The 21,232-nt window shown below is 43.7% G+C and overlaps 1 protein-coding gene and 1 non-coding gene across 4 annotated transcripts in view; one reads left to right on the forward strand and one right to left on the reverse strand.

The window, feature by feature from the left end:
- Positions 1–14,061: 14,061 nt before the first annotated feature.
- TRNAR-UCG (transfer RNA arginine (anticodon UCG)) lies at positions 14,062–14,134 on the reverse strand. The gene has a single exon. It is a non-coding gene; the product is annotated as a tRNA-Arg (tRNA).
- Positions 14,135–14,159: 25 nt separating this feature from the next.
- Positions 14,160–21,232, forward strand: part of POLG (DNA polymerase gamma, catalytic subunit) — a 286,215-nt gene continuing 279,142 nt past the window's right edge. For 2 of the 3 annotated variants that reach the window (XM_063925790.1, XM_063925792.1), the window contains exons 1-3: positions 14,160–14,429; positions 15,892–16,527; positions 16,611–16,806. In XM_063925790.1, the coding sequence (XP_063781860.1) occupies positions 15,947–16,527; positions 16,611–16,806 (777 nt within the window). In that variant the 5' untranslated portion in view covers positions 14,160–14,429; positions 15,892–15,946. Of the gene's footprint in view, positions 14,430–14,476; positions 14,665–15,891; positions 16,528–16,610; positions 16,807–21,232 lie in introns of those variants that run through there. The other variant, XM_063925791.1, reaches the window with a different exon arrangement.

Here is a 21,232-nt window from a genome sequence, read left to right on the forward strand (position 1 = left end):
CCGGTCCTACACGCCATATATATATATATATATATATATATATCTCAAGAAAAAGTGTATCTCGGTGGAGCGCACTTATTGGACTAAAATGAATATATTTGTGTCTAATTGACAACAAAAAACAATTTAGTATAATTATATTTGGATATTGGTAAAGAGAGGATGACTATTACACGAACACCCTTTTTCTTTAAAACATTTGTTGCTTTTTATTGCTAAAACAATTTAGATTCTCATTTCCATTAAAAAAGTTGATAAATACTTTTACAATGTGTTATTGTTCATTACAGACACAATATCAAGTTACAACTTTTTCCAAACAATAAAATATTTTCACCCAACGCGTTTCATCTTATGGTGACTTCTTCAGGGGTTTCCTTAGGGTGTGATCCAAAATGAAAAAAATAAAAATGAAAATAAAATAAAGAGGAACATTAAGAATGAGAAGGAATGTGCACAATATATCACAATATCTATATCCAAATTAGCTGACATTGTACAGATTTATTTTATTGGTCTATTAAGACAATTATCGGACTGGATACCAACATCAATAAAAATTAAGTAATAACGAATATTCTACTAATGGTTATTTGATGAAAGACTCCACGTTTGGTAAATTAATATGGTGTTACTTACTTCTAAATAAAGTATAGTTAATTAGTTTGAAACAGCTGAATTTTCACACAATTATAGTCCATATTTAACCTAATTAAGATATAAAAAAACTTGAATTGTAATAATTACATTAATAACATCATTTTATCCTTTGATGATTTGAACAACAGTACTTACTGGGACTTAATTTAAAAAATTAGCTTCCATAGTTTTGCAGTATTTAATCGATCTTCTTACTTAAGACTGCCCTACAATAAAAAAAAAATATATATATATAAGAATACAGAATGTCAAAGGGAGCTGTATAAGTTAATTTTGTGAACTATTCTTCCAGATTATGACCACAGAGTGATAAAATAACAATTGGTTTATTCATATATTGTCTATGTACATTAAAATTTGGTGAACATAGATTATCACATAAAAATCAAATAGTGTACATATTTAAAATACAAGTTCCAATTTTGTTGAAGACATGATATATCAGTATATTCCATCCAATAGTATTGTATACAGGATGTCTGATGTTCTCACAACAAGATCGTACCCAACGCGTTTCGTCCCAAAGGACTTCATCAGGGGTTCATGTCAATCAATATTGGAAGAGTTATGAGGAAAAGAAACCGATTTATATGGTAATGTTGTTTCCCACAAGTAAATTCAAGGAATTAAAATCAAAACAAGATCGCGCTGAGTGCACCAGTGTTCACCATTGATCCAGCCCTCATATACGTACAAACTGAGGGGTTGCGCTGTTGTGATCCCTATCAGCTACAAACACATTTATACATATATTTGCGCAAATGTGTGTAACGAAGATCTCTGAATTCTGTTATCATGTGGAATTTATATCTGGTCACGGTTATGATTCAGGGTGCTGGGGTAAATAAATGGCTTTTTTTCTTGCTTAGAAATACCCCTCCCTTTCGAGCACCTGAATGATATCACTAAGCTAATTGAGCATCTACCAATATATATGTTTTGTTGTGAGAGGCAGAGAGGTTCCTGCATTAGGAGGAGGTGCAGGCCCTGACATGCCACAGGGAGCATTATGGGGTTGCTCCAAGGTAGGTAGCTCTTAGCTTAGACATATTGTAGTAAGGAGCCATTATCATGTGGCTCCTTGCTGGTTAATCTTAGACCCAGATTGGGGTAAAGGAGGTGTGGTGCCTCTGGACTGGCTGAGCTGGATGGCCTTAGTGTGGCATACCTTTACATTCTATTAACACTTTTCACTTATTAATTTCTTAACACTATTTCTCTATTTTAATTGCATTTCATTTTGTATCACTTTCTCTATAGCTTCGGCTTCCTAAATACTAATTTATTAACACTATAGTTTTTTCACTGGTATGCTATGCTGGGCTTTCTGGCTTATGCTGGTGTTTTGGGGTGCCACACCATGCACCTAGATATAGCGCTAGGGACCCCAAATATACAGAGACGCCTTGATGCGGCTTTGGGGCTTATTCACACATTTGCGCAAATATGTGTAACGAAGATCTCTGAATTCTGTTATCATGTGGAATTTATATCTGGTTACGGTTATGATTCAGGGTGCTGGGGGAAACACATGGCTTTTTTTCTTGCTTAGAAATACCCCTCCCATAGGTGTGCGCAGGGGGGGTGCCTGTTGCGCACAGGCACCCCCTAATGTCTGGCACCCTGATCTCACATGCCTGATGCAGCGATAGCCAAGCAGGCTGATCACTGTCCCCTTTACACTGCACCCTGTCAGGACTGCATCACTGACTGGACGCCTGGGTTAATCAAGGGTGCCACTGCCACCGGCTTTCAAACTCCCGGCTCCACCTACATGTACAAAAACAGCATGATGTGACGTGATTACGTCATGCTGCTCGCACGCCCACCCATCACACCCGCCACACGCCCACCTCTCTCCTTCTATGCTATGCCAACGCCAGCCACTGATGAGGATCAGCATGCAGCCAGAGTTCCTCTTAGGAAGACAGATTCAATACTGGCAGGCGGTCTGCAGCAGCATTGACACGTCACTCGTTTTTCCAGCAGCAGCAGTACTAGTCTGCGACTGTCAATGTCAGTGAGTGACTGACTTGTAAGTAAGCTGCTGCAGCTTGCAGGGGAAAGAGAGGAGGAGCCAGACCAGGCTGAGGAGGAGCACTGTAATTGCAGTGAGTGCGATCAGGGGTGTTTGTTTGGTGCACACCACAACATCTGAAAATGTATCTGCTTTATTAGGATTGGTGCAAGGGTGGATATTTTATATTGCGTTGACCGTCAATAGATGGTGCTAGACACGCCCAAAAGGCGGTGCTAGACACACCCCTCCGACGGTGCACCCCCTAATAAAATGTGCTGCGCACGCCTATGACCCCTCCCTTTCGAGCACCTGAATGATATCACTAAGCTAATTGAGCATCTACCAATATATACATTTTTGACATATGAAAGAATTTTTGGTAAGTTGTATCACAAATTTTTTTTTTTAATTGACCATTTTATGGTTTAAAATAAAAATTGGGAGTTATATATGATCTTTATGATTCTTTATTAGGTAAACTAAAAATAAAAAGTTGGACAAATTAAATACAAATCTTTGGAAGAACAATATTAATTATCAGTGAGTATCTATATCCCAATTGTGAGGAAATAAATCTATGTATATTTGTATATTTATATATATATATATATATATATATACACACACCAATAGTAGCAGCACTCCAGGACAGCAAAACGAGTTCAGAATAACTGTGTTGTTTTATTGCATATCATCAACGTTTCGGGGTGTTACCCCCGTCTTCAGGATAATATAACACATCAAACAAGTGAATTTTATACCTTACCGTCCTCGGTCCTGCCCGCTGCGACTCCCGCCCGTCCGCCAGGCCGTCATCTCGCGCACTTCCGGTCACGTCACCCGCTGTTTCCGGAAGTTGCGTTGCTCGTAACCCGTGGCGACAGGATGCCCAGGGGAGACACAAGGAACAGTTTCCATGCCAACATAAACAACTGTGTGGAACAAACGTAAACATTTAAGAGATGTACATCAAGCCATCATATTAGTGCCAAACAAAGCAAATCATGTTTATGTGCAATCATTTAAACCATTCCTCCATATCTCTCCTATTTAGTGTTGCTCAGTGCTGTATAAACCAACTTATATATAAAAATATGATGGTTCGTGAACCATTCCTATAATAAAAATATTGATAAGAAATTTTAATTAAAATGTCAATTATTATGTAGGTGAATACACTGCTATGCTATCATTTTACTGTCATATCTATATATATATAAATGTATACTCATTATATGATCTAAAATTACTTACATCCTAAAGTATATTCATCCCATTAGACCCTATTTGTGAATATTATTTATATTCCTACTTTAATTACAACTCCTCCTTTGATTACTAGATATAATGGATTTAATTTATTTAATTTATTTAAGATTTACTTAATCATTTTACAGAAAACATGATAGACCCATGGACTCATTAAGACCCCTGGGTACCATAGTATCCAACCTGTGGATCCATTGGGCTTCAATTTGTAATAATTTTCTTTGTCTGTTACCTCCCCTAATGGATACAGGGACATGGTCCACCACTATATACTTCAGTGATGCTACCCCATGTTTCTGTATCGCAAAGTGTCGAGCCACCGGCTGCTCACTCTTCCCCGACTGTATGGCAGCTCTAATGGCCGTGCGGTGCTGTGCCATCCTCTCTTTAAACTGCCGTGTAGTTTTACCTACGTATTGTAAGCCACATGGGCAAAACAATACGTAGACCACAAATTTGCTAGTACATGTTAATGGCCAGCAGATTTTCCATTTTTTACCTGTGTATGCGTGGGTTACATACGTCCCCACCTGCATATACCCACACGTGGTGCACCCTAGGCAACGGTAGCAGCCATTTTTACGTCCTAAAAAGGTTTTTACTGATTTTTTCGTTTGAAGATTAGTGATATCAGTTTTTACCACCATATCCCGTATGTTGCGACTACGGGTATGGCTAGGCAACAGCCGCGTCCCATGCAATTCTGTTAAATCGGGGTCAGATGTTACCATTGGCCACAGTCGCTTTACTTTAGTGACCGTTTTCTTACTCAAAGTATTATACTCATTAACCCATGGGATAATTTTGCCCATTTGTTTTTTATCTTTAGGCCTCAGTAACTCTTTTCTTTCTATGCCCAGTGCCCTTTCTTTAGCTTTTAATAATTCTTTGGGCTTATATCCTCTCATAATGAATTTTTCAAACATTATTTGCAGTTGTTTTTCTGTCTCCTCTGGGTCATTTGTGATCCGACATACCCTCAAAAACTGAGAGTATGGCAGACCCCTAGTGGTCGCTACTGGGTGAAAGCTGTCTCTTCTAAGGAGGGTGTTCCTATCTGTAGGTTTACTGTAAATGGATGTGTATATACGTTGATCTACAATTTTGATTTCCACATCCAAAAAATTAATACATTTTTTATCCATATCAAAGGTTAGCTTAACCGGACTATTAGTGGCATTATGTGTCTCTATAATCTCTCTCAGATTTTCCTGTTCCCCACTCCAGAACACCAATAGATCGTCTATATATCGATGATACACATATATGTTGCTAACAATATCCTCATTTTCAAAAAACAACTCATTCTCGACTTGCCACATATACGTATTGGCAAAGGCCGGGGCCACCGCCGATCCCATGGCACACCCGGTCCTTTGCCAATAAAAACTTAATATCTAGAATAATAATATTCTAGATCAGGCTGCCTTTACAGGAGAACTAACCAATGATGTAGTAAACAAATTAAAAACTGAGTACCCGCGGGTACCTGTGTTCTATAGCATACCAAAAATGCATAAAGATCCGGTGCGACCCCCAGGCAGACCTATCGTGTCGGCCAGGGGCTCCCTATGTGAGTCTATTTCGATATTTTTAGATTCGTATCTGCAACCCTGTATACAAGGGACACATACGCACCTTAAAGATACGTCAGCACTGTTACGACATCTGAATGAGTTGGGTTCCATCCCAGATACAATATCAATGGCCACACTAGATGTGGCCAGTCTTTATACGTGCATTCCGCATGAGGATGGAATCAACTCAGTCAGAAGGTTGTTGATCAATAACCCACTGTATACAGGACCTAAGATAGAGATATTCATAGAATTGTTGAGATACACATTGTCACATAATTATTTTTTGTTTGACGGTAGTTTTTATTGGCAAAGGACCGGGTGTGCCATGGGATCGGCGGTGGCCCCGGCCTTTGCCAATACGTATATGTGGCAAGTCGAGAATGAGTTGTTTTTTGAAAATGAGGATATTGTTAGCAACATATATGTGTATCATCGATATATAGACGATCTATTGGTGTTCTGGAGTGGGGAACAGGAAAATCTGAGAGAGATTATAGAGACACATAATGCCACTAATAGTCCGGTTAAGCTAACCTTTGATATGGATAAAAAATGTATTAATTTTTTGGATGTGGAAATCAAAATTGTAGATCAACGTATATACACATCCATTTACAGTAAACCTACAGATAGGAACACCCTCCTTAGAAGAGACAGCTTTCACCCAGTAGCGACCACTAGGGGTCTGCCATACTCTCAGTTTTTGAGGGTATGTCGGATCACAAATGACCCAGAGGAGACAGAAAAACAACTGCAAATAATGTTTGAAAAATTCATTATGAGAGGATATAAGCCCAAAGAATTATTAAAAGCTAAAGAAAGGGCACTGGGCATAGAAAGAAAAGAGTTACTGAGGCCTAAAGATAAAAAACAAATGGGCAAAATTATCCCATGGGTTAATGAGTATAATACTTTGAGTAAGAAAACGGTCACTAAAGTAAAGCGACTGTGGCCAATGGTAACATCTGACCCCGATTTAACAGAATTGCATGGGACGCGGCTGTTGCCTAGCCATACCCGTAGTCGCAACATACGGGATATGGTGGTAAAAACTGATATCACTAATCTTCAAACGAAAAAATCAGTAAAAACCTTTTTAGGACGTAAAAATGGCTGCTACCGTTGCCTAGGGTGCACCACGTGTGGGTATATGCAGGTGGGGACGTATGTAACCCACGCATACACAGGTAAAAAATGGAAAATCTGCTGGCCATTAACATGTACTAGCAAATTTGTGGTCTACGTATTGTTTTGCCCATGTGGCTTACAATACGTAGGTAAAACTACACGGCAGTTTAAAGAGAGGATGGCACAGCACCGCACGGCCATTAGAGCTGCCATACAGTCGGGGAAGAGTGAGCAGCCGGTGGCTCGACACTTTGCGATACAGAAACATGGGGTAGCATCACTGAAGTATATAGTGGTGGACCATGTCCCTGTATCCATTAGGGGAGGTAACAGACAAAGAAAATTATTACAAATTGAAGCCCAATGGATCCACAGGTTGGATACTATGGTACCCAGGGGTCTTAATGAGTCCATGGGTCTATCATGTTTTCTGTAAAATGATTAAGTAAATCTTAAATAAATTAAATAAATTAAATCCATTATATCTAGTAATCAAAGGAGGAGTTGTAATTAAAGTAGGAATATAAATAATATTCACAAATAGGGTCTAATGGGATGAATATACTTTAGGATGTAAGTAATTTTAGATCATATAATGAGTATACATTTATATATATATAGATATGACAGTAAAATGATAGCATAGCAGTGTATTCACCTACATAATAATTGACATTTTAATTAAAATTTCTTATCAATATTTTTATTATAGGAATGGTTCACGAACCATCATATTTTTATATATAAGTTGGTTTATACAGCACTGAGCAACACTAAATAGGAGAGATATGGAGGAATGGTTTAAATGATTGCACATAAACATGATTTGCTTTGTTTGGCACTAATATGATGGCTTGATGTACATCTCTTAAATGTTTACGTTTGTTCCACACAGTTGTTTATGTTGGCATGGAAACTGTTCCTTGTGTCTCCCCTGGGCATCCTGTCGCCACGGGTTACGAGCAACGCAACTTCCGGAAACAGCGGGTGACGTGACCGGAAGTGCGCGAGATGACGGCCTGGCGGACGGGCGGGAGTCGCAGCGGGCAGGACCGAGGACGGTAAGGTATAAAATTCACTTGTTTGATGTGTTATATTATCCTGAAGACGGGGGTAACACCCCGAAACGTTGATGATATGCAATAAAACAACACAGTTATTCTGAACTCGTTTTGCTGTCCTGGAGTGCTGCTACTATTGGTGTGTATATTGGAGAGGTGCTGTCCTCTCATAGAAGGCACCCAGGCAAAGTATCCTAACTATACGGAGCGGAGTGCCGGACCTGGATATACTATATATATATATATATATATATATATATATATATTTTTATTTTATTGTAGGGCAGTCTTAAGTAAGATGATCGATTAAATACTGCAAAACTATGGAAGCTAATTTTTTAAATTAAGTCCCAGTAAGTACTGTTGATCAAATCATCAAAGAATAAAATGATGTTATTAATGTAATTATTACAATTCAAGTTTTTTTTATATCTTAATTAGGTTAAATATGGACTATAATTGTATGAAAATTCAGCCGTTTCAAACTAATTAATTATCCTTTACTTAGAAGTAACACCATATTAATTTACCAAACGTGGTCTTTCAAATAACCATTAGTAGACTATTCGTTATTACTTAATTTTTATTGATGTTGGTATCCAGTCCGATAATTGTCTTAATAGACCAATAAAATAAATTTGTACAATGTCAGCTAATTTGGATATAGATATTGTGATATATTGTGCACATTCCTTCTCATTCTTAATGTTCCTCTTTATTTTATTTTCATTTTTATTTTTTTCATTTTGGATCACACCCTAAGGAAACACCCCTGAAGAAGTCGACATGAGACGAAACGCGTTGGGTGAAAATATTTTATTGTTTGGAAAAAGTTGTAACTTGATATTGTGTCTGTAATGAACAATAACACATTGTAAAAGTATTTATCAACTTTTTTAATGGAAATGAGAATCTAAATTGTTTTAGCAATAAAAAGCAACAAATGTTTTAAAGAAAAAGGGTGTTCGTGTAATAGTCATCCTCTCTTTACCAATATCCAAATATAATTATACTAAATTGTTTTTTGTTGTCAATTAGACACAAATATATTCATTTTAGTCCAATAAGTGCGCTCCACAGAGATACACTTTTTCTTGGTTTCTATTCAATATTGGTCTCGTTTGACAAGGGACCACCTCTGTGTAGAAGCTTGCCCTTTAATAAAAGTGTAGTTTATAAAAATACCAATTTTACATTTAAAGGTATAGGTGGTCCAATTTCAGAGTGCAAAAAGGGTTTTGTTGGGTCTTATATATATATATATATATATATATATATATATATACACACACACACACACACACACACACACACACACACACACACACACACACAACAGAAAACCCAGCACTCACCAAAGTAAAGTAACTTATCCTCAACAATTCAATAAATAAATGATGGTAAATGATGGGGGTTTAGTTAGTGGATTGGCCAATGCACGGAAGCCTGCAAACCGCTTGCCAAGGTACCCCACCTTCATGCAGGTCCTACACTATTACAGAGTATTAAAACCTGACTACTTCACTGCTGTTATACACATCTGTCTGCTAGATTTAATGTGCACCTGCCACATACTTTATGGCTTTTAAAGGTACTCTAGTCACCTTACATTGGCTTAGATAGATTGATAAGAAACAGCTGAGACAGGTTCAGGATAATAGAGTCCACACAGGGGTGCATGAGAAATCTAATGGCCACGGTTAATAAGAGTTAACCATAGATTAACCCCATCATTTACACAAATAGAAAACCACAGCACTCGCCACACCAGAAGCGGGGTACAGCAATGCACTAACCACTCATAGGGTGGGGTGCACGTAACACAGCACTCGCCACCCCAGAGGCGGGGTACACAGCTGCACTTACCACTCACAGGGTGGGGTGCATGTAGCCCATGACCACATCACTCTAATACATACAAACAGAAATCCCAGCACTCACCAAAGTAAACTCACTTATCCTCAATAATTCAATAAATAAATGATGGGGGTTTAGTTAGTGGATTGGCCAATGCACGAAAGCCTGCAAACCGCTTGCCAAGGTACCCCACCTTCATGCAGGTCCTACACTATTACAGAGTATTAAAACCTGACTACTTCACTGCTGTTACACACATCATCTGCCTGCTGGATTTAATGTGCACCTGCCACATACTTTATGGCTGTCACAACTGGTGCTGAATATGGAAGCCTCAGTTGTAGGGGCTGAGGTGTACTTAAACCTGGGAGGTAAGATAGGACTCCTGGACATGCGTGTGGACTTGCAGTACCAGTGCCCGAAGGTGTGACCACGACAACAGAAGATATGTTCAAGGGTTTTATTAAGAACACAGCTCAACAGATATATTGGCAGTTAGCAGTATGGTATTCAAAGGATAACAAGTCACAGTTCCTAGAAGTGCATTAGGAAGTCTCTAGGTGTGGTACAAGCAGGAAACAGTCTTAAAGGACCAGGAGGTGGTATGTCCTTTACCAACACCTATGCACTAAGTAGTGGATTGGAAACAGGAACTGGCCAGCTGAGGTAATACAGAAGCTGGTGACTGTGTGTAAGCTGCCGGGTCTTACCAGATGGGACTGGTCCAATTGAAGAGCTGTAGTGGAAGTGCTGGAGTGCACTAATGTAGCTAGGGAGCGAAGAAATATCACAGGTGATGCTAGGGATCGCAGATTACTGGAGAACGATGGCAGGGTATCGATGTAGAACAGAGACAGGGCACCGCTGGAAGCTGAAATGCTGGAAGCCGGTGTTTAGTAATCTGCCAGACGCAGGGTGCAATGATGAGACACTGTAGAGTCAGGCTGCACCATGAGGAGTAGAACTGGTGCGAGTCTCTAGTGGAGTTTGAAGACAGGAACAACCACAATGAGGAGAGACTAGTATCACTGGGATGACAACTGAAGCACTGACAATCCTCCAGCTCTGAAACAGGATATTTATACCTGCTGGGATGCAGGTATTGGCTAATCAATTATGCAGAGTTCTGCAGCGCAGTGGATTGGAGGAAACAACAGCATGTGAACAGAACCAACATGGCTGTGCCCATGTTAGCACTTAGAGGGAAAGTCAGCTTGGGAAAACCATGTGGAAAACAACAGTAATGGCGGCGGAGGCCGCGGCAGGCATGAGACGCCACACTATCCATTTGTACAGCCAGACCACAGGAACAGTGGCAGAGACCGCAGTGGGCAGAAGACGTCATACCCAGCTCTCTGCACACTGAAGGCACAGGACCGGCAGCAACGGGGCCCGTCCACTTTGGGTTCCTGAAGTCCCAGCAAGCAACCCACTGCTCAAAACACTTTGCGTTCCAAACTTCCGGACCTGCATTGCCCCATGTGGGGGGGGGGGGGGGGGAGGGGAGGGGGTAGGGTTGGGCAGAGTCTAGCCGCTTCACAACTGGTGAATCCAGGGCTTCTGCAGAAGCTCATTATAAAGTAAGCCGTGCGCGAGGGCCGGGACCGGGACTCGGAGAGGGCTATAACACACTATAACTTTGTCCGGCTATTTGCCATCCGGCAGATTCTCTCACACACAACGGCTTTGAGCCGTGTGTAATGCTGTGCGCATTGCGCAGTAGCAGATACGGCTTGAAAAAAACCCGTTGTGTGTGAAAGCTCGTCTTCACACACACAGTCCACTGCCTACAAAGGCGGCACGGCCCCGGCCTGGCAGCCGGTCCTCCCAGTGAATATTTCCGGCTGCAACCCGGTAGCCGGGCCAGGGCCGTGCTGTGTGAAAGGACACATTGCGCTGCATGTGTCTCTACAGCACGGCAGCGGTAAAAAGCCGGGCGGGATTGTGCCAGGCGGCTGGAGCCGGCGTGTGGTTTCAGCCCAGAGTGAGATGCTGCCGGCCGGGCCCCGCTTGGGAACGAGGAGATCAGTGTCAGCTGCTCGACACAAAGATCCGCCTCAGACAGTGTGCTGAGGTATGGAAGCTCAGTGTACTGACTGTAGGGATTCACACAGCACACAGTTCAGGTGAGGCTACCTAGACTGCCCATCCACCTGGAGCACTTACAAGCACATTCCCTCCACCACATCTGGTGCTAAACCACCACATGAATGGCACCTACCTCCCTCACACCTGGTGCTCTGCTACTACATACTTAGTGCCCCCCTCTCTCACATATGTTGCTCCCCAACAACATATCTGGTAATCCCCTCCCCCACCACACACCAAGTGTCTTTCTCCCCAACACCTGGTACTCCTCTCCCCCACACCAGTTGTCCCCCTCCCTTACCACTGGTGCTTCCCCACATCTGGTGCCCACTCCCCCAACCCTGGTGCTTCCCCACTACATACCTAGTGCCCACCTCCCCTTTCCAAAACTCCGCCATTACAGTCCAGGTTTTGGGGATATCCATTCTTGAATACAGGTAACTTACTTAGTTCCATAGTCAACGTGTTTTAACCGGGTGGTCTTCAGGACCACCATACCGGCGCCGGAATCCCAACTGCCGGCATACCGACATCTTTTCTCCCTCTTGGGAAACTCTCATCCTGCCTGTCTGCATGAGTGACCGGATCTCCTGTAGGCAGGATGAGGGTGGGGGGAGCAGGAGGCGAGACCCTTCCTTCTTCTGAGTTGCTACCTGGCAGCGCTTATCAGGGTCCGAACACCGCAGCTATACTCCACAATAAGAGCAGCTCTTCAGAAGTGATACTTTTGTTGAAGAGGCATGATTAATGCTTCCAGAAGTTTTTTTAAAAACTTGCAGCGAGTTTAAAACCTAATTTATTCACTAGTAATAATTATGTAATGCTGAATAGAAGGCTCAATAACTGGGGTGTATTTATTTATGGGCCCTACACATTGGCCGACTACACTGAAAGATATAAACAATCTCGTTCATTAATGAACTAGATAGCGTTCATATCTTTCAGTGTGTATGCACCAACAATGAACGATGCGCGGCCCCGCACTCATTCATCATTGGTGCCGGATCGGTTATGCCTGCAAGCCAATATGGACAATGGGGATAATTCAGACCTGATTGCAGGGCTGCGTTTTTTGCTGCCCTGCAATCAGATAGTCGCCGCCTACAGGGGGAGGGTATAAGGTATGTGCAAGTGGGCGATCACTTTTGCAGCATAGCCGAACAAACATAAGTTTGTGGAGTGTCTGCGCAGCCCAGAACTTACTTAGCCGCTGCGAGTGTTTGCTGCTGATCGGGGCTGGAGCCGACGTCAGACACCCTCCCTGGTCCTGCCTGCGTTTTTCTGGACACTCCTGTAAAACGGTCAGTTGCCACCCACAAACGACGTCTTCCTGTCAATCACCTTGCTGCGGTCCGTCGTGCCTGCACATTGCAGTGCATGCGCAGTTCAGATATGATCGCCTGCCGTGCGAAGATGCACAGCAGCGATCAGGTCTGAATTACCCCCTATATCGTCCATATTAGCATGCAGGGCCATGGGGCCGGGTGACGTCACCCCCCCCCCCCCACCCGCCGCTGGGTTGTCCGTCGTTCGTATCAGCCGTCGGGCACCTCAGCGGCAATGGGCCAGTGTGTAGGGCCCTTTAGCCTTGGAGAAAGATAAAGTACCAACCACACAGCTCCTGCCATTGGCCCTCATTCCGAGTCGTTCGCTCGGTAATTTTCATCGCATCGCAGTGAAATTCCGCTTAGTACGCATGCGCAATATTCGCACTGCGACTGCGCCAAGTAATTTTACAATGAAGATAGTATTTTTACTCACGGCTTTTTCTTCGCTCTGGCGAACGTAGTGTGATTGACAGGAAATGGGTGTTACTGGGCGGAAACACTGCGTTTTCGGGGCGTGTGGATAAAAACGCTACAGTTTCCGGAAAAAACGCAGGAGTGGCAGGAGAAACGGGGGAGTGTCTGGGCGAACGCTGGGTGTGTTTATGACGTCAAACCAGGAACGACAAGCACTGAACTGAACGCAGATGCCGAGTAAGTCTGAAGCTACTCTGAAACTGCCAAGTAGTTTGAAATCGCAATATTGCGAATACATCGGTCGCAATTTTAAGAAGCTAAGATACACTCCCAGTAGGCGTAGGCTTAGCGTGAGCAACTCTGCTAAATTCGCCTTGCGAGCGATCAACTCGGAATGAGGGCCATTATTCAATCATAGCCTGTAACATGGCAGTTAGTTGCTGATTGACTGGCACTTTATCTCTCTCCAAGGCTTAGTAAATTGACCCCTGAGTGTAGTATGCTAAACACTTGCAAGAAGTACCATAGATGTTACTTGAATATGTTCACTGTAAATAGCTATTAGCAACAAAGACCATATAATGTTAATATATGCTATATTGGCAACAAATAGGAGCTGAGAAAAACAGTGTTCTATATTAATAAATCCAAAATATCGACCGCGGCAGGACTCGAACCTGCAATCTTCTGATCCGAAGTCAGACGCCTTATCCATTAGGCCACGCGGCCGTACGCTGGTGATATTCGGATACATAACAGTCACATGGATCGCATAGCACCCAGCCAGCAGCCGGGTCCCTGTTCCCACCCGTCACTGAGCCGCTGCACAGGCACACGCTGCTGCCTGTCACGTTACTCGGTCTGTATTTCCTTTAGCGGGCTACAGGATATGGACTATGGAGTAAACGGGACAGCCGCCCACAGAGGAGATCTGCTGACATACCGCCCGTGTGTGAAATCTGTCTGGCGGGTGGCGCTTAAATTTAGTACCCGGCTTTTTCGGCCTCCGGCAGCAGAGACTGAGGTACAGGCTGCTTCCAGCGGCAGAGCTGTAGTCACAGGCAGACAACACGTGGGTGAGAGCAGAGGCACCGGGCAGGCTGTAGAGGGAACCCTGTAAGGATACATTTGTAGATTTTTACAGTGTAGTTCCCAGGCTGTGCGTTCCCTGCCTCTAGCTCTCACGCCTATAGTACGGATAGTATGTTACACAGTTGCTTCTGGTTATACCTGGCTTTGGCCACATGATCGTTTGGCAGGTAACTGTTTTCAGGTGGTTAATTCAGAGTTTTATCTTACTTCCATTGCACATTATGTTATTGCATGCAGGTCATCTATGGGATTATTTCTTTCCGACTGCAATTTGTAAGACTCTTGGAAGTTGCAAAAAGCCATAAGCCTGCAGGCCTTCATACAGGTCACAGAAACATGAGAACTCCTACCATCCACAATACTGTAGGACAGAGTTTCCCAAACGCCACCATCACAGTCCAGGTTTTGAGGATATACATGCTGGAGTCCAGATGGTTAAAACAGGTGTAGTATGATTGCCGGAGGTCGTGGTCCCGGGCCCCGGCGACCAGCATACCGGCGCCGGAATCCCGACTGCCTGCATACCGGCAGCTGGGCAAGCGCAAATTAGCCCCTTGTGGGCTCGCTGCACTCCCCATGCTGCGGGCACGGTGGCGCGCTATCTATTCTCCCTCTATGGGGGTCGTGGACCCCCAAGAGGGAGAAAAGATGTCGGTATGCCGGCAGTTGGGATTCCGGCGCCGGTATGGTGGTCCTGAAGACCACCCGGTTAAAACACGTTGACTATAGAACTAATTAAGTTACCTGTGTTCAAGAATGGATATCCCCAAAACCTGGACTGTAATGGCGGAGTTTTGGAAACTCTGCTGTAGGGAGTGCCTTATTCCAACTTCTCAACTTAATGTTTGGCAGTTCTAATGAGCCATGCAGAGGTGGATTAAGGGCAAGGGGTGGTGGGGTGGGGGCACACTGGGGACAAGTGTCCTGGGGCTCCCTCTCTTTGGCCTTACCCGCCTCCTAAAAACCAATTTTTATCTGTCCACTACCGCTTTATAGCAGCACAGTGGCACATCTCCCATGGGGTCAGTGCTGACGTGGTCTGCCCCACTGTCTTAAGTGCTCAGGGTACCCCCGAAGCTTATTCTGGACCAAGAACCATGAGTTGATAGACAATGACATAATAAGTCACTGTGTATATATATGTATTCATTTTAGGCCTCTATTACATTTACTGGATTAACTTGTGTTTTTATATGCCTAGAAAACAATCCTAATTATGGGGTTCATAGCAACATTTGCAAGTGCTCAGTTGAAAATCTAGGAGGGTCAGTTCTCTGCTTGAATTATCATTTTAAACACCCCCCCCCCAAAAAAAAAATATTAATATTTCTCATGTGTATCTTAGTTGCTTTTATTTTGAAATATTTATTATGCTACTGTATTTCTGATTTTAGTGTCATATGATTCTGTAGAGGATACCATCTAGAGAAGCTGTTGGCATTGGGCAAAATGAACCGACTGCTGCGTAGAAACCCATATTTGTCATACTGCTGGAAGATAAAATACTGGAAATGCTACAAGAGCACAGTGGCATCACACTTGGCAAATGAAGATCATACACCATATACTTCACAGACACGGTTTAACCCACTTAATATACAGATGCTTTCCAAGGGACTTCATGACCAAATATTCCGAGGTACACAAGTACAGTATTCTGAAGAGGAGATTCAAAAGAGCAAAGACCACTTGAGGAGTCATGAGCTTTGGGGCCAAGAGACATCCACTGTTCATGATGTGGATTTGGAGCTACCGAAGATGTATGGCAGTAATATTGAAGAACATTTCCGAATTCTAGCTGAGAAACAAAGCTTTCCATATTTGGATGCAGCTAATGACCTATTGCAGTGCCATTTGCCAGATATGCCTGAAGAATGGGCCTGGCAAACAGGATGGACCAAGTATACTGTAGATGGAAGGAAGGAACAAGTTGACTTTCCAGATGAGAAGGCCTTGGTGTTTGATGTGGAAGTATGTATGTCTGAGGGGCAATGTCCAACACTGGCCGTGGCTGTTTCTCCTCAATGTTGGTGAGACCTTACTCTTACATAAAGACTGAGTGTATAATTCTATATTTAAAAACGTTGAAGTACAATATATGTTTTGTTCATAGGTATTCATGGTGCAGCAGGAGACTAATCGAAGATCGATACACATGGTCTCAGCAGATGTCACTCTCTGATCTTATTCCACTTGAGACTTCTTCAAAGTCAAACCCTATGAATAAACACAATTGGACGGAGAGACTAGTGGTGGGGCACAATGTCAGCTTTGATAGAGCATACATTAAAGAGCAGTATCTTATCAAAGTAAGTATCAGTATCTTACTGGTTTATTTTAAATGGAAAAGAGGAAACTAAGTTGTAAATGTAGAAATTTATAGGAGAGAACTTATAATATATTCTGTTCATATATGTAGGAAATTATCTATCTATCTATCTATCTATCTATCTATCTATCTATCTATCTATCTATCTATCTATCATCTCATGTAGTAATTGCAAGACCTGGAGTCTTGTTGATGTGTTCTGCAAAATGTCTTTGTTTGGCTTATAGCAGAAATCAAAACACATGCAAAGGATGGGGCATAGCTGGACCAAAACCTGTTTTGCACATATTAAATTACCTCCTTCTTTTGGGAGGGGAGAGAGAGACATTTTTGGACCATGAAGAAGATAAAAGTTGTGTCAACCCCTATGAATATGTAAGACGTCCTTGCTTTATATTGTATTGATTTTTCTTTTAGTTTGCCTTCTTGAGAATAGGAAACAGTAATAGTGCAGCTGATTACAAGGAAGTGTCAACATTTATTTGGTTTGGCCTACTTTGGAGACTTTAAGACATTGGGGCAGATGTATTAACCTGGAGAAGACATAAGGAAGTGATAAACCAGTGATATGTGCAAGGTGATAAAGACACCAGCCAATCAGATCCTAACTGTTCATTTACATACTGTAGCTGATTGGCTGGTGCCTTTATCACCTTGCACATATCACCTTATGCTTTCTCCAGGTTAATACATCTGCCCCATTGTTTCCCAGTAAGAAAACATGCAAAACCTTATGTTAAGCAATGTTATACAGGCAGTTTGAGGCTAAAGTGATCAGGTGACTGCCCTGTGTCATAAACCAGGGGTGTGCAAACTAAGGCCCGCAAGCCAAATGAAGCCTTCTACCTGCTCCAACGCGACCCTCTAACTGTCCCACAGTTTGGAGTCTTCAGTCTGATGCTACACCACTGCACTTCTACCATGGAGTGTGAGAGTGTGAGGAGAGATATGTGCACCCTGCCTGAGAGACAGGCAGAGCTGAGGCAACACCCTGTGTGTGGAAGCAGCAGTCTGCAAAAGTTTCCCGCCTGTAGGGACCCCCAGCCCGTGGTCTCCCACCTAGCCACAGAGTCGGGTACAGGGCGGATAAGAACAGGAGACTGCTTCCTAGGATGATAAGGACAATGCCATGAGGAGGATAAGGTCTTGGGCAGTGATTGTGACTTCTGTCTGAGGGAGAACAGGCACTGGTGACTGTATATAAGGAGGAATTCTGTAGGATGGGGCAGGGAGCATAGGATCCAGGAACAGCATCTTAGGAGGAATTCATTAATTCTCTTAACCCTCCAGAAATACTTCCTGTGATAGAAGCACTGGTAAAGTGATATGTAAAGTAAAGTGAAGCACTGGTAAAGAGAGAGGTTTGTCCAAGGCCCGCAAGGGGACTCGATGCCGGGATTCCGACAGACAGGATGTCGCTGTCGGTATAGTGATAGCTGGCATCTCATCTGCCGGTAAATCATATGTATTTCTAATAAAAATGTGGGGAAAACTGCTATCCTGTTGCTGCGTTTTTAGAAATTATCCCACCATTGTAAACATATTACAGCTGAGTGATTTAGTGATATCTCCTTCCTTTCTGGCTAATTTGTACTGTAATGAGTATATGACCTTTGATGGAGATTTAATTTGCCATTGTCATGAATTAAATTTTCTCTTACGTCCTAGAGGATGCTGTGGACTCCGTAAGGACCATGGGGGTATAGACGGGCTCCGCAGGAGATAGGGCACCTAAAAAGAACTTTGACTATGGGTGTGCACTGGCTCCTCCCTCTATGCCCCTCCTCCAGACCCCAGTTAGATCTTGTGCCCAGAGGATAATGGGTGCACTGCAGAGAGCTCTCCAGAGTTTTCTGTTGAAGAAGAATTTTGATAGGTTTTTTATTTTCAGGGAGTCCTGTTGGCAACAGGCTCCCTGCATCGTGGGACAGAGGAGAGAGAAGCAGAGCTGGCTTGTCAAGTTGGGCACTGCTTCTAAGGCTACTGGACACCATTAGCTCCAGAGGGAGTCGGAACACAGGTCTCACCTGGGGTTCGTCCCGGAGCCGCGCCGCCGTCCTCCTCACAGATGCCGAAGAAAGAAGCCGGATGAGAAGGCAGAAGACATCTTAGGCGGCAGAAGACATCAGATCTTCATGAGGTAAGGCGCGCAGCTTACCGCTCCCAGTCACACACACACAGAGCAGCACTGAAGGGTGCAGGGCGTGGGGGGGGGGGCGCCCTGGGCAGCAATACACCTCACATTTGGCAAATGCAGATAGATTAGGCTGCAGAGGCAGTAAATCTAAGATCCCCCGCCATTTTCATTGAAAAATCACTGGGACCGAAGCCCGCCGTCGGGTGGGCTGGGCTTGATCCTCAGCACTAACCAGCGCCATTTTCTCCACAGAAGCTGCATGAGGAAAACGCTGGCTCCCTGGTCTCTCCCCTGCTGAACTTCACAGGCTGGAAAAAAGAGAGGGGGGCACATTAGCGACGCAGTGAGTGGGAATTGGTATATTATATATAGAAAAGCGCTATCTGGTCATAATTTTTCCAGTGTTTTTAAGCGCTGGTGTGTGCTGGCATACTCTCTCTCTGTCCCTCCTTAGGGCCTGGTTGGGGTTTTGTCCCCTTATAGGTTAATCCCTGTGTGTGTGGGGTGTCGGTACGTGTGTGTCGACATGTCTGAGGCGGAAGGCTTCTCCAAGGAGGCGGTGGAGCAAATGAGTGGCGTGTCCCCGTCGGTTGTGCCGACTCCGGATTGGATGGACATGTGGCATATGTTGAATGCAAGTGTGGCATCTTTACATAAAAGGCTTGATAAGGCTGAATTAGGGGGGACATCAGGGGGTCAATCCTCGGATTGGACCGACTCACAGGGCCCATCGGGGTCTCAAAAGCGTCCCTTAACACAAGACACTACTACCGACACGGATTCTGATTCCAGTGTCGACTACGACGAAGTAAAATTGCACCCTAGGGTGACTAAAACCATTCAGTGTATGATTATGGCAATAAGGGATGTGTTGCATATTGAGGATGAACCCTCGGTCCCCGACACAAGGGTACACATGTTTAAGGAAAAGAAACAGATTATTAACTTTCCCACATCTCATGAATTAAATTATTTCTTTGGAAAAGCTTGGGAGACTCCGGAAAAGAGACCGCAGATCCCCAAAAGAATTTATATGGCATACCCCTTCCCTAAGCAGGACAGGGAGATTTGGGAATCACCCCCCACTGTGGACAAGGCCCTGACGCGCTTGTCCAAGAAAGTGGCGCTACCGTCTCCTGACACAGCGGCCCTTAAGGACCCTGCAGATCGCAGGCAAGAAACTACCTTAAAGTGTATTTATTCTCATACGGGTGCTGTGCGAAGACCAACAATTGCGTCGGCATGGGTGTGTAGCGCAATTGCAGCTTGGACAGATGAGCTGACAGATCTATTTGATAATATGGATAAGGATACTATATTCTTAACTCTAGCCCATATAAAAGATGCAGTCTTATTTATGAGGGATGCTCAAAGGGACATTGGATTGCTAGCTTCTAGGGCCAATGCCATGTCTCAGCGAGAAGATCCTTATGGACTCGCCAATGGACGGGTGATGCGGATTCCAAAAAACATATGGAAGTACTACCCTATAAGGGTGATGTATTGTTTGGGGATGGGCTGACGGACCTGGTTTCCACAGCTACAGCAGGTAAATCAAATTTCTTACCATATATTCCCCAACAGCAAAAGAAAGTGACACCCTATCAGATGCAGTCCTTTCGGTCGCACAAGTCCAGAAGAGGTCGGGGATCCTCTTTCCTCGCCAGAGGTAAGGGCAGAGGCAAAAGAGCACCTGCTTCGGCAGGTGCCCAGGAACAAAAGTCCTCCCCGGCTGCTCCAAAACCCACAGCATGACGCTGGGGCTCCCCTGAGGGAGTCCGCACCGGTGGGGGCACGTCTTTGCCTTTTCAGTCAGGCCTGGGTCAGTTCGGACCTGAATCCCTGGGTGTTGGAAATAGTTTCCCAGGGTTACAAATTGGAATTCGAGGAGGTGCCCCTGCGCCGATTTTTCAAATCGGCCCTACCAGCTTCCACATCGGACAGGGATATAGTGTTAACTGCAATTCAAACGCTGTGTATACAGCAAGTGATAATCAAGGTTCCCCTGCACCAGCAGGGAAGAGGTTACTACTCAACCCTATTTGTGGTCCCGAAACCGGACGGTTCGGTCAGACCTATTTTGAATCTGAAATCCCTAAACCTGTACATAAAAAGATTCAAATTCAAAATGGAATCTCTCAGAGCGATAATAGCCAACATGGAGGAGGGGGAGTTTATGGTGTCTCTGGACATAAAGGATGCGTACCTTCATGTCCCCATATATGCCCCCCATCAGGAATACCTGAGATTCGCTGTACAGGATTGTCAT

This window comes from Pseudophryne corroboree, chromosome 6 (assembly GCF_028390025.1).
Source record: "Pseudophryne corroboree isolate aPseCor3 chromosome 6, aPseCor3.hap2, whole genome shotgun sequence".
Taxonomy (NCBI): Eukaryota; Metazoa; Chordata; class Amphibia; order Anura; family Myobatrachidae; genus Pseudophryne; species Pseudophryne corroboree.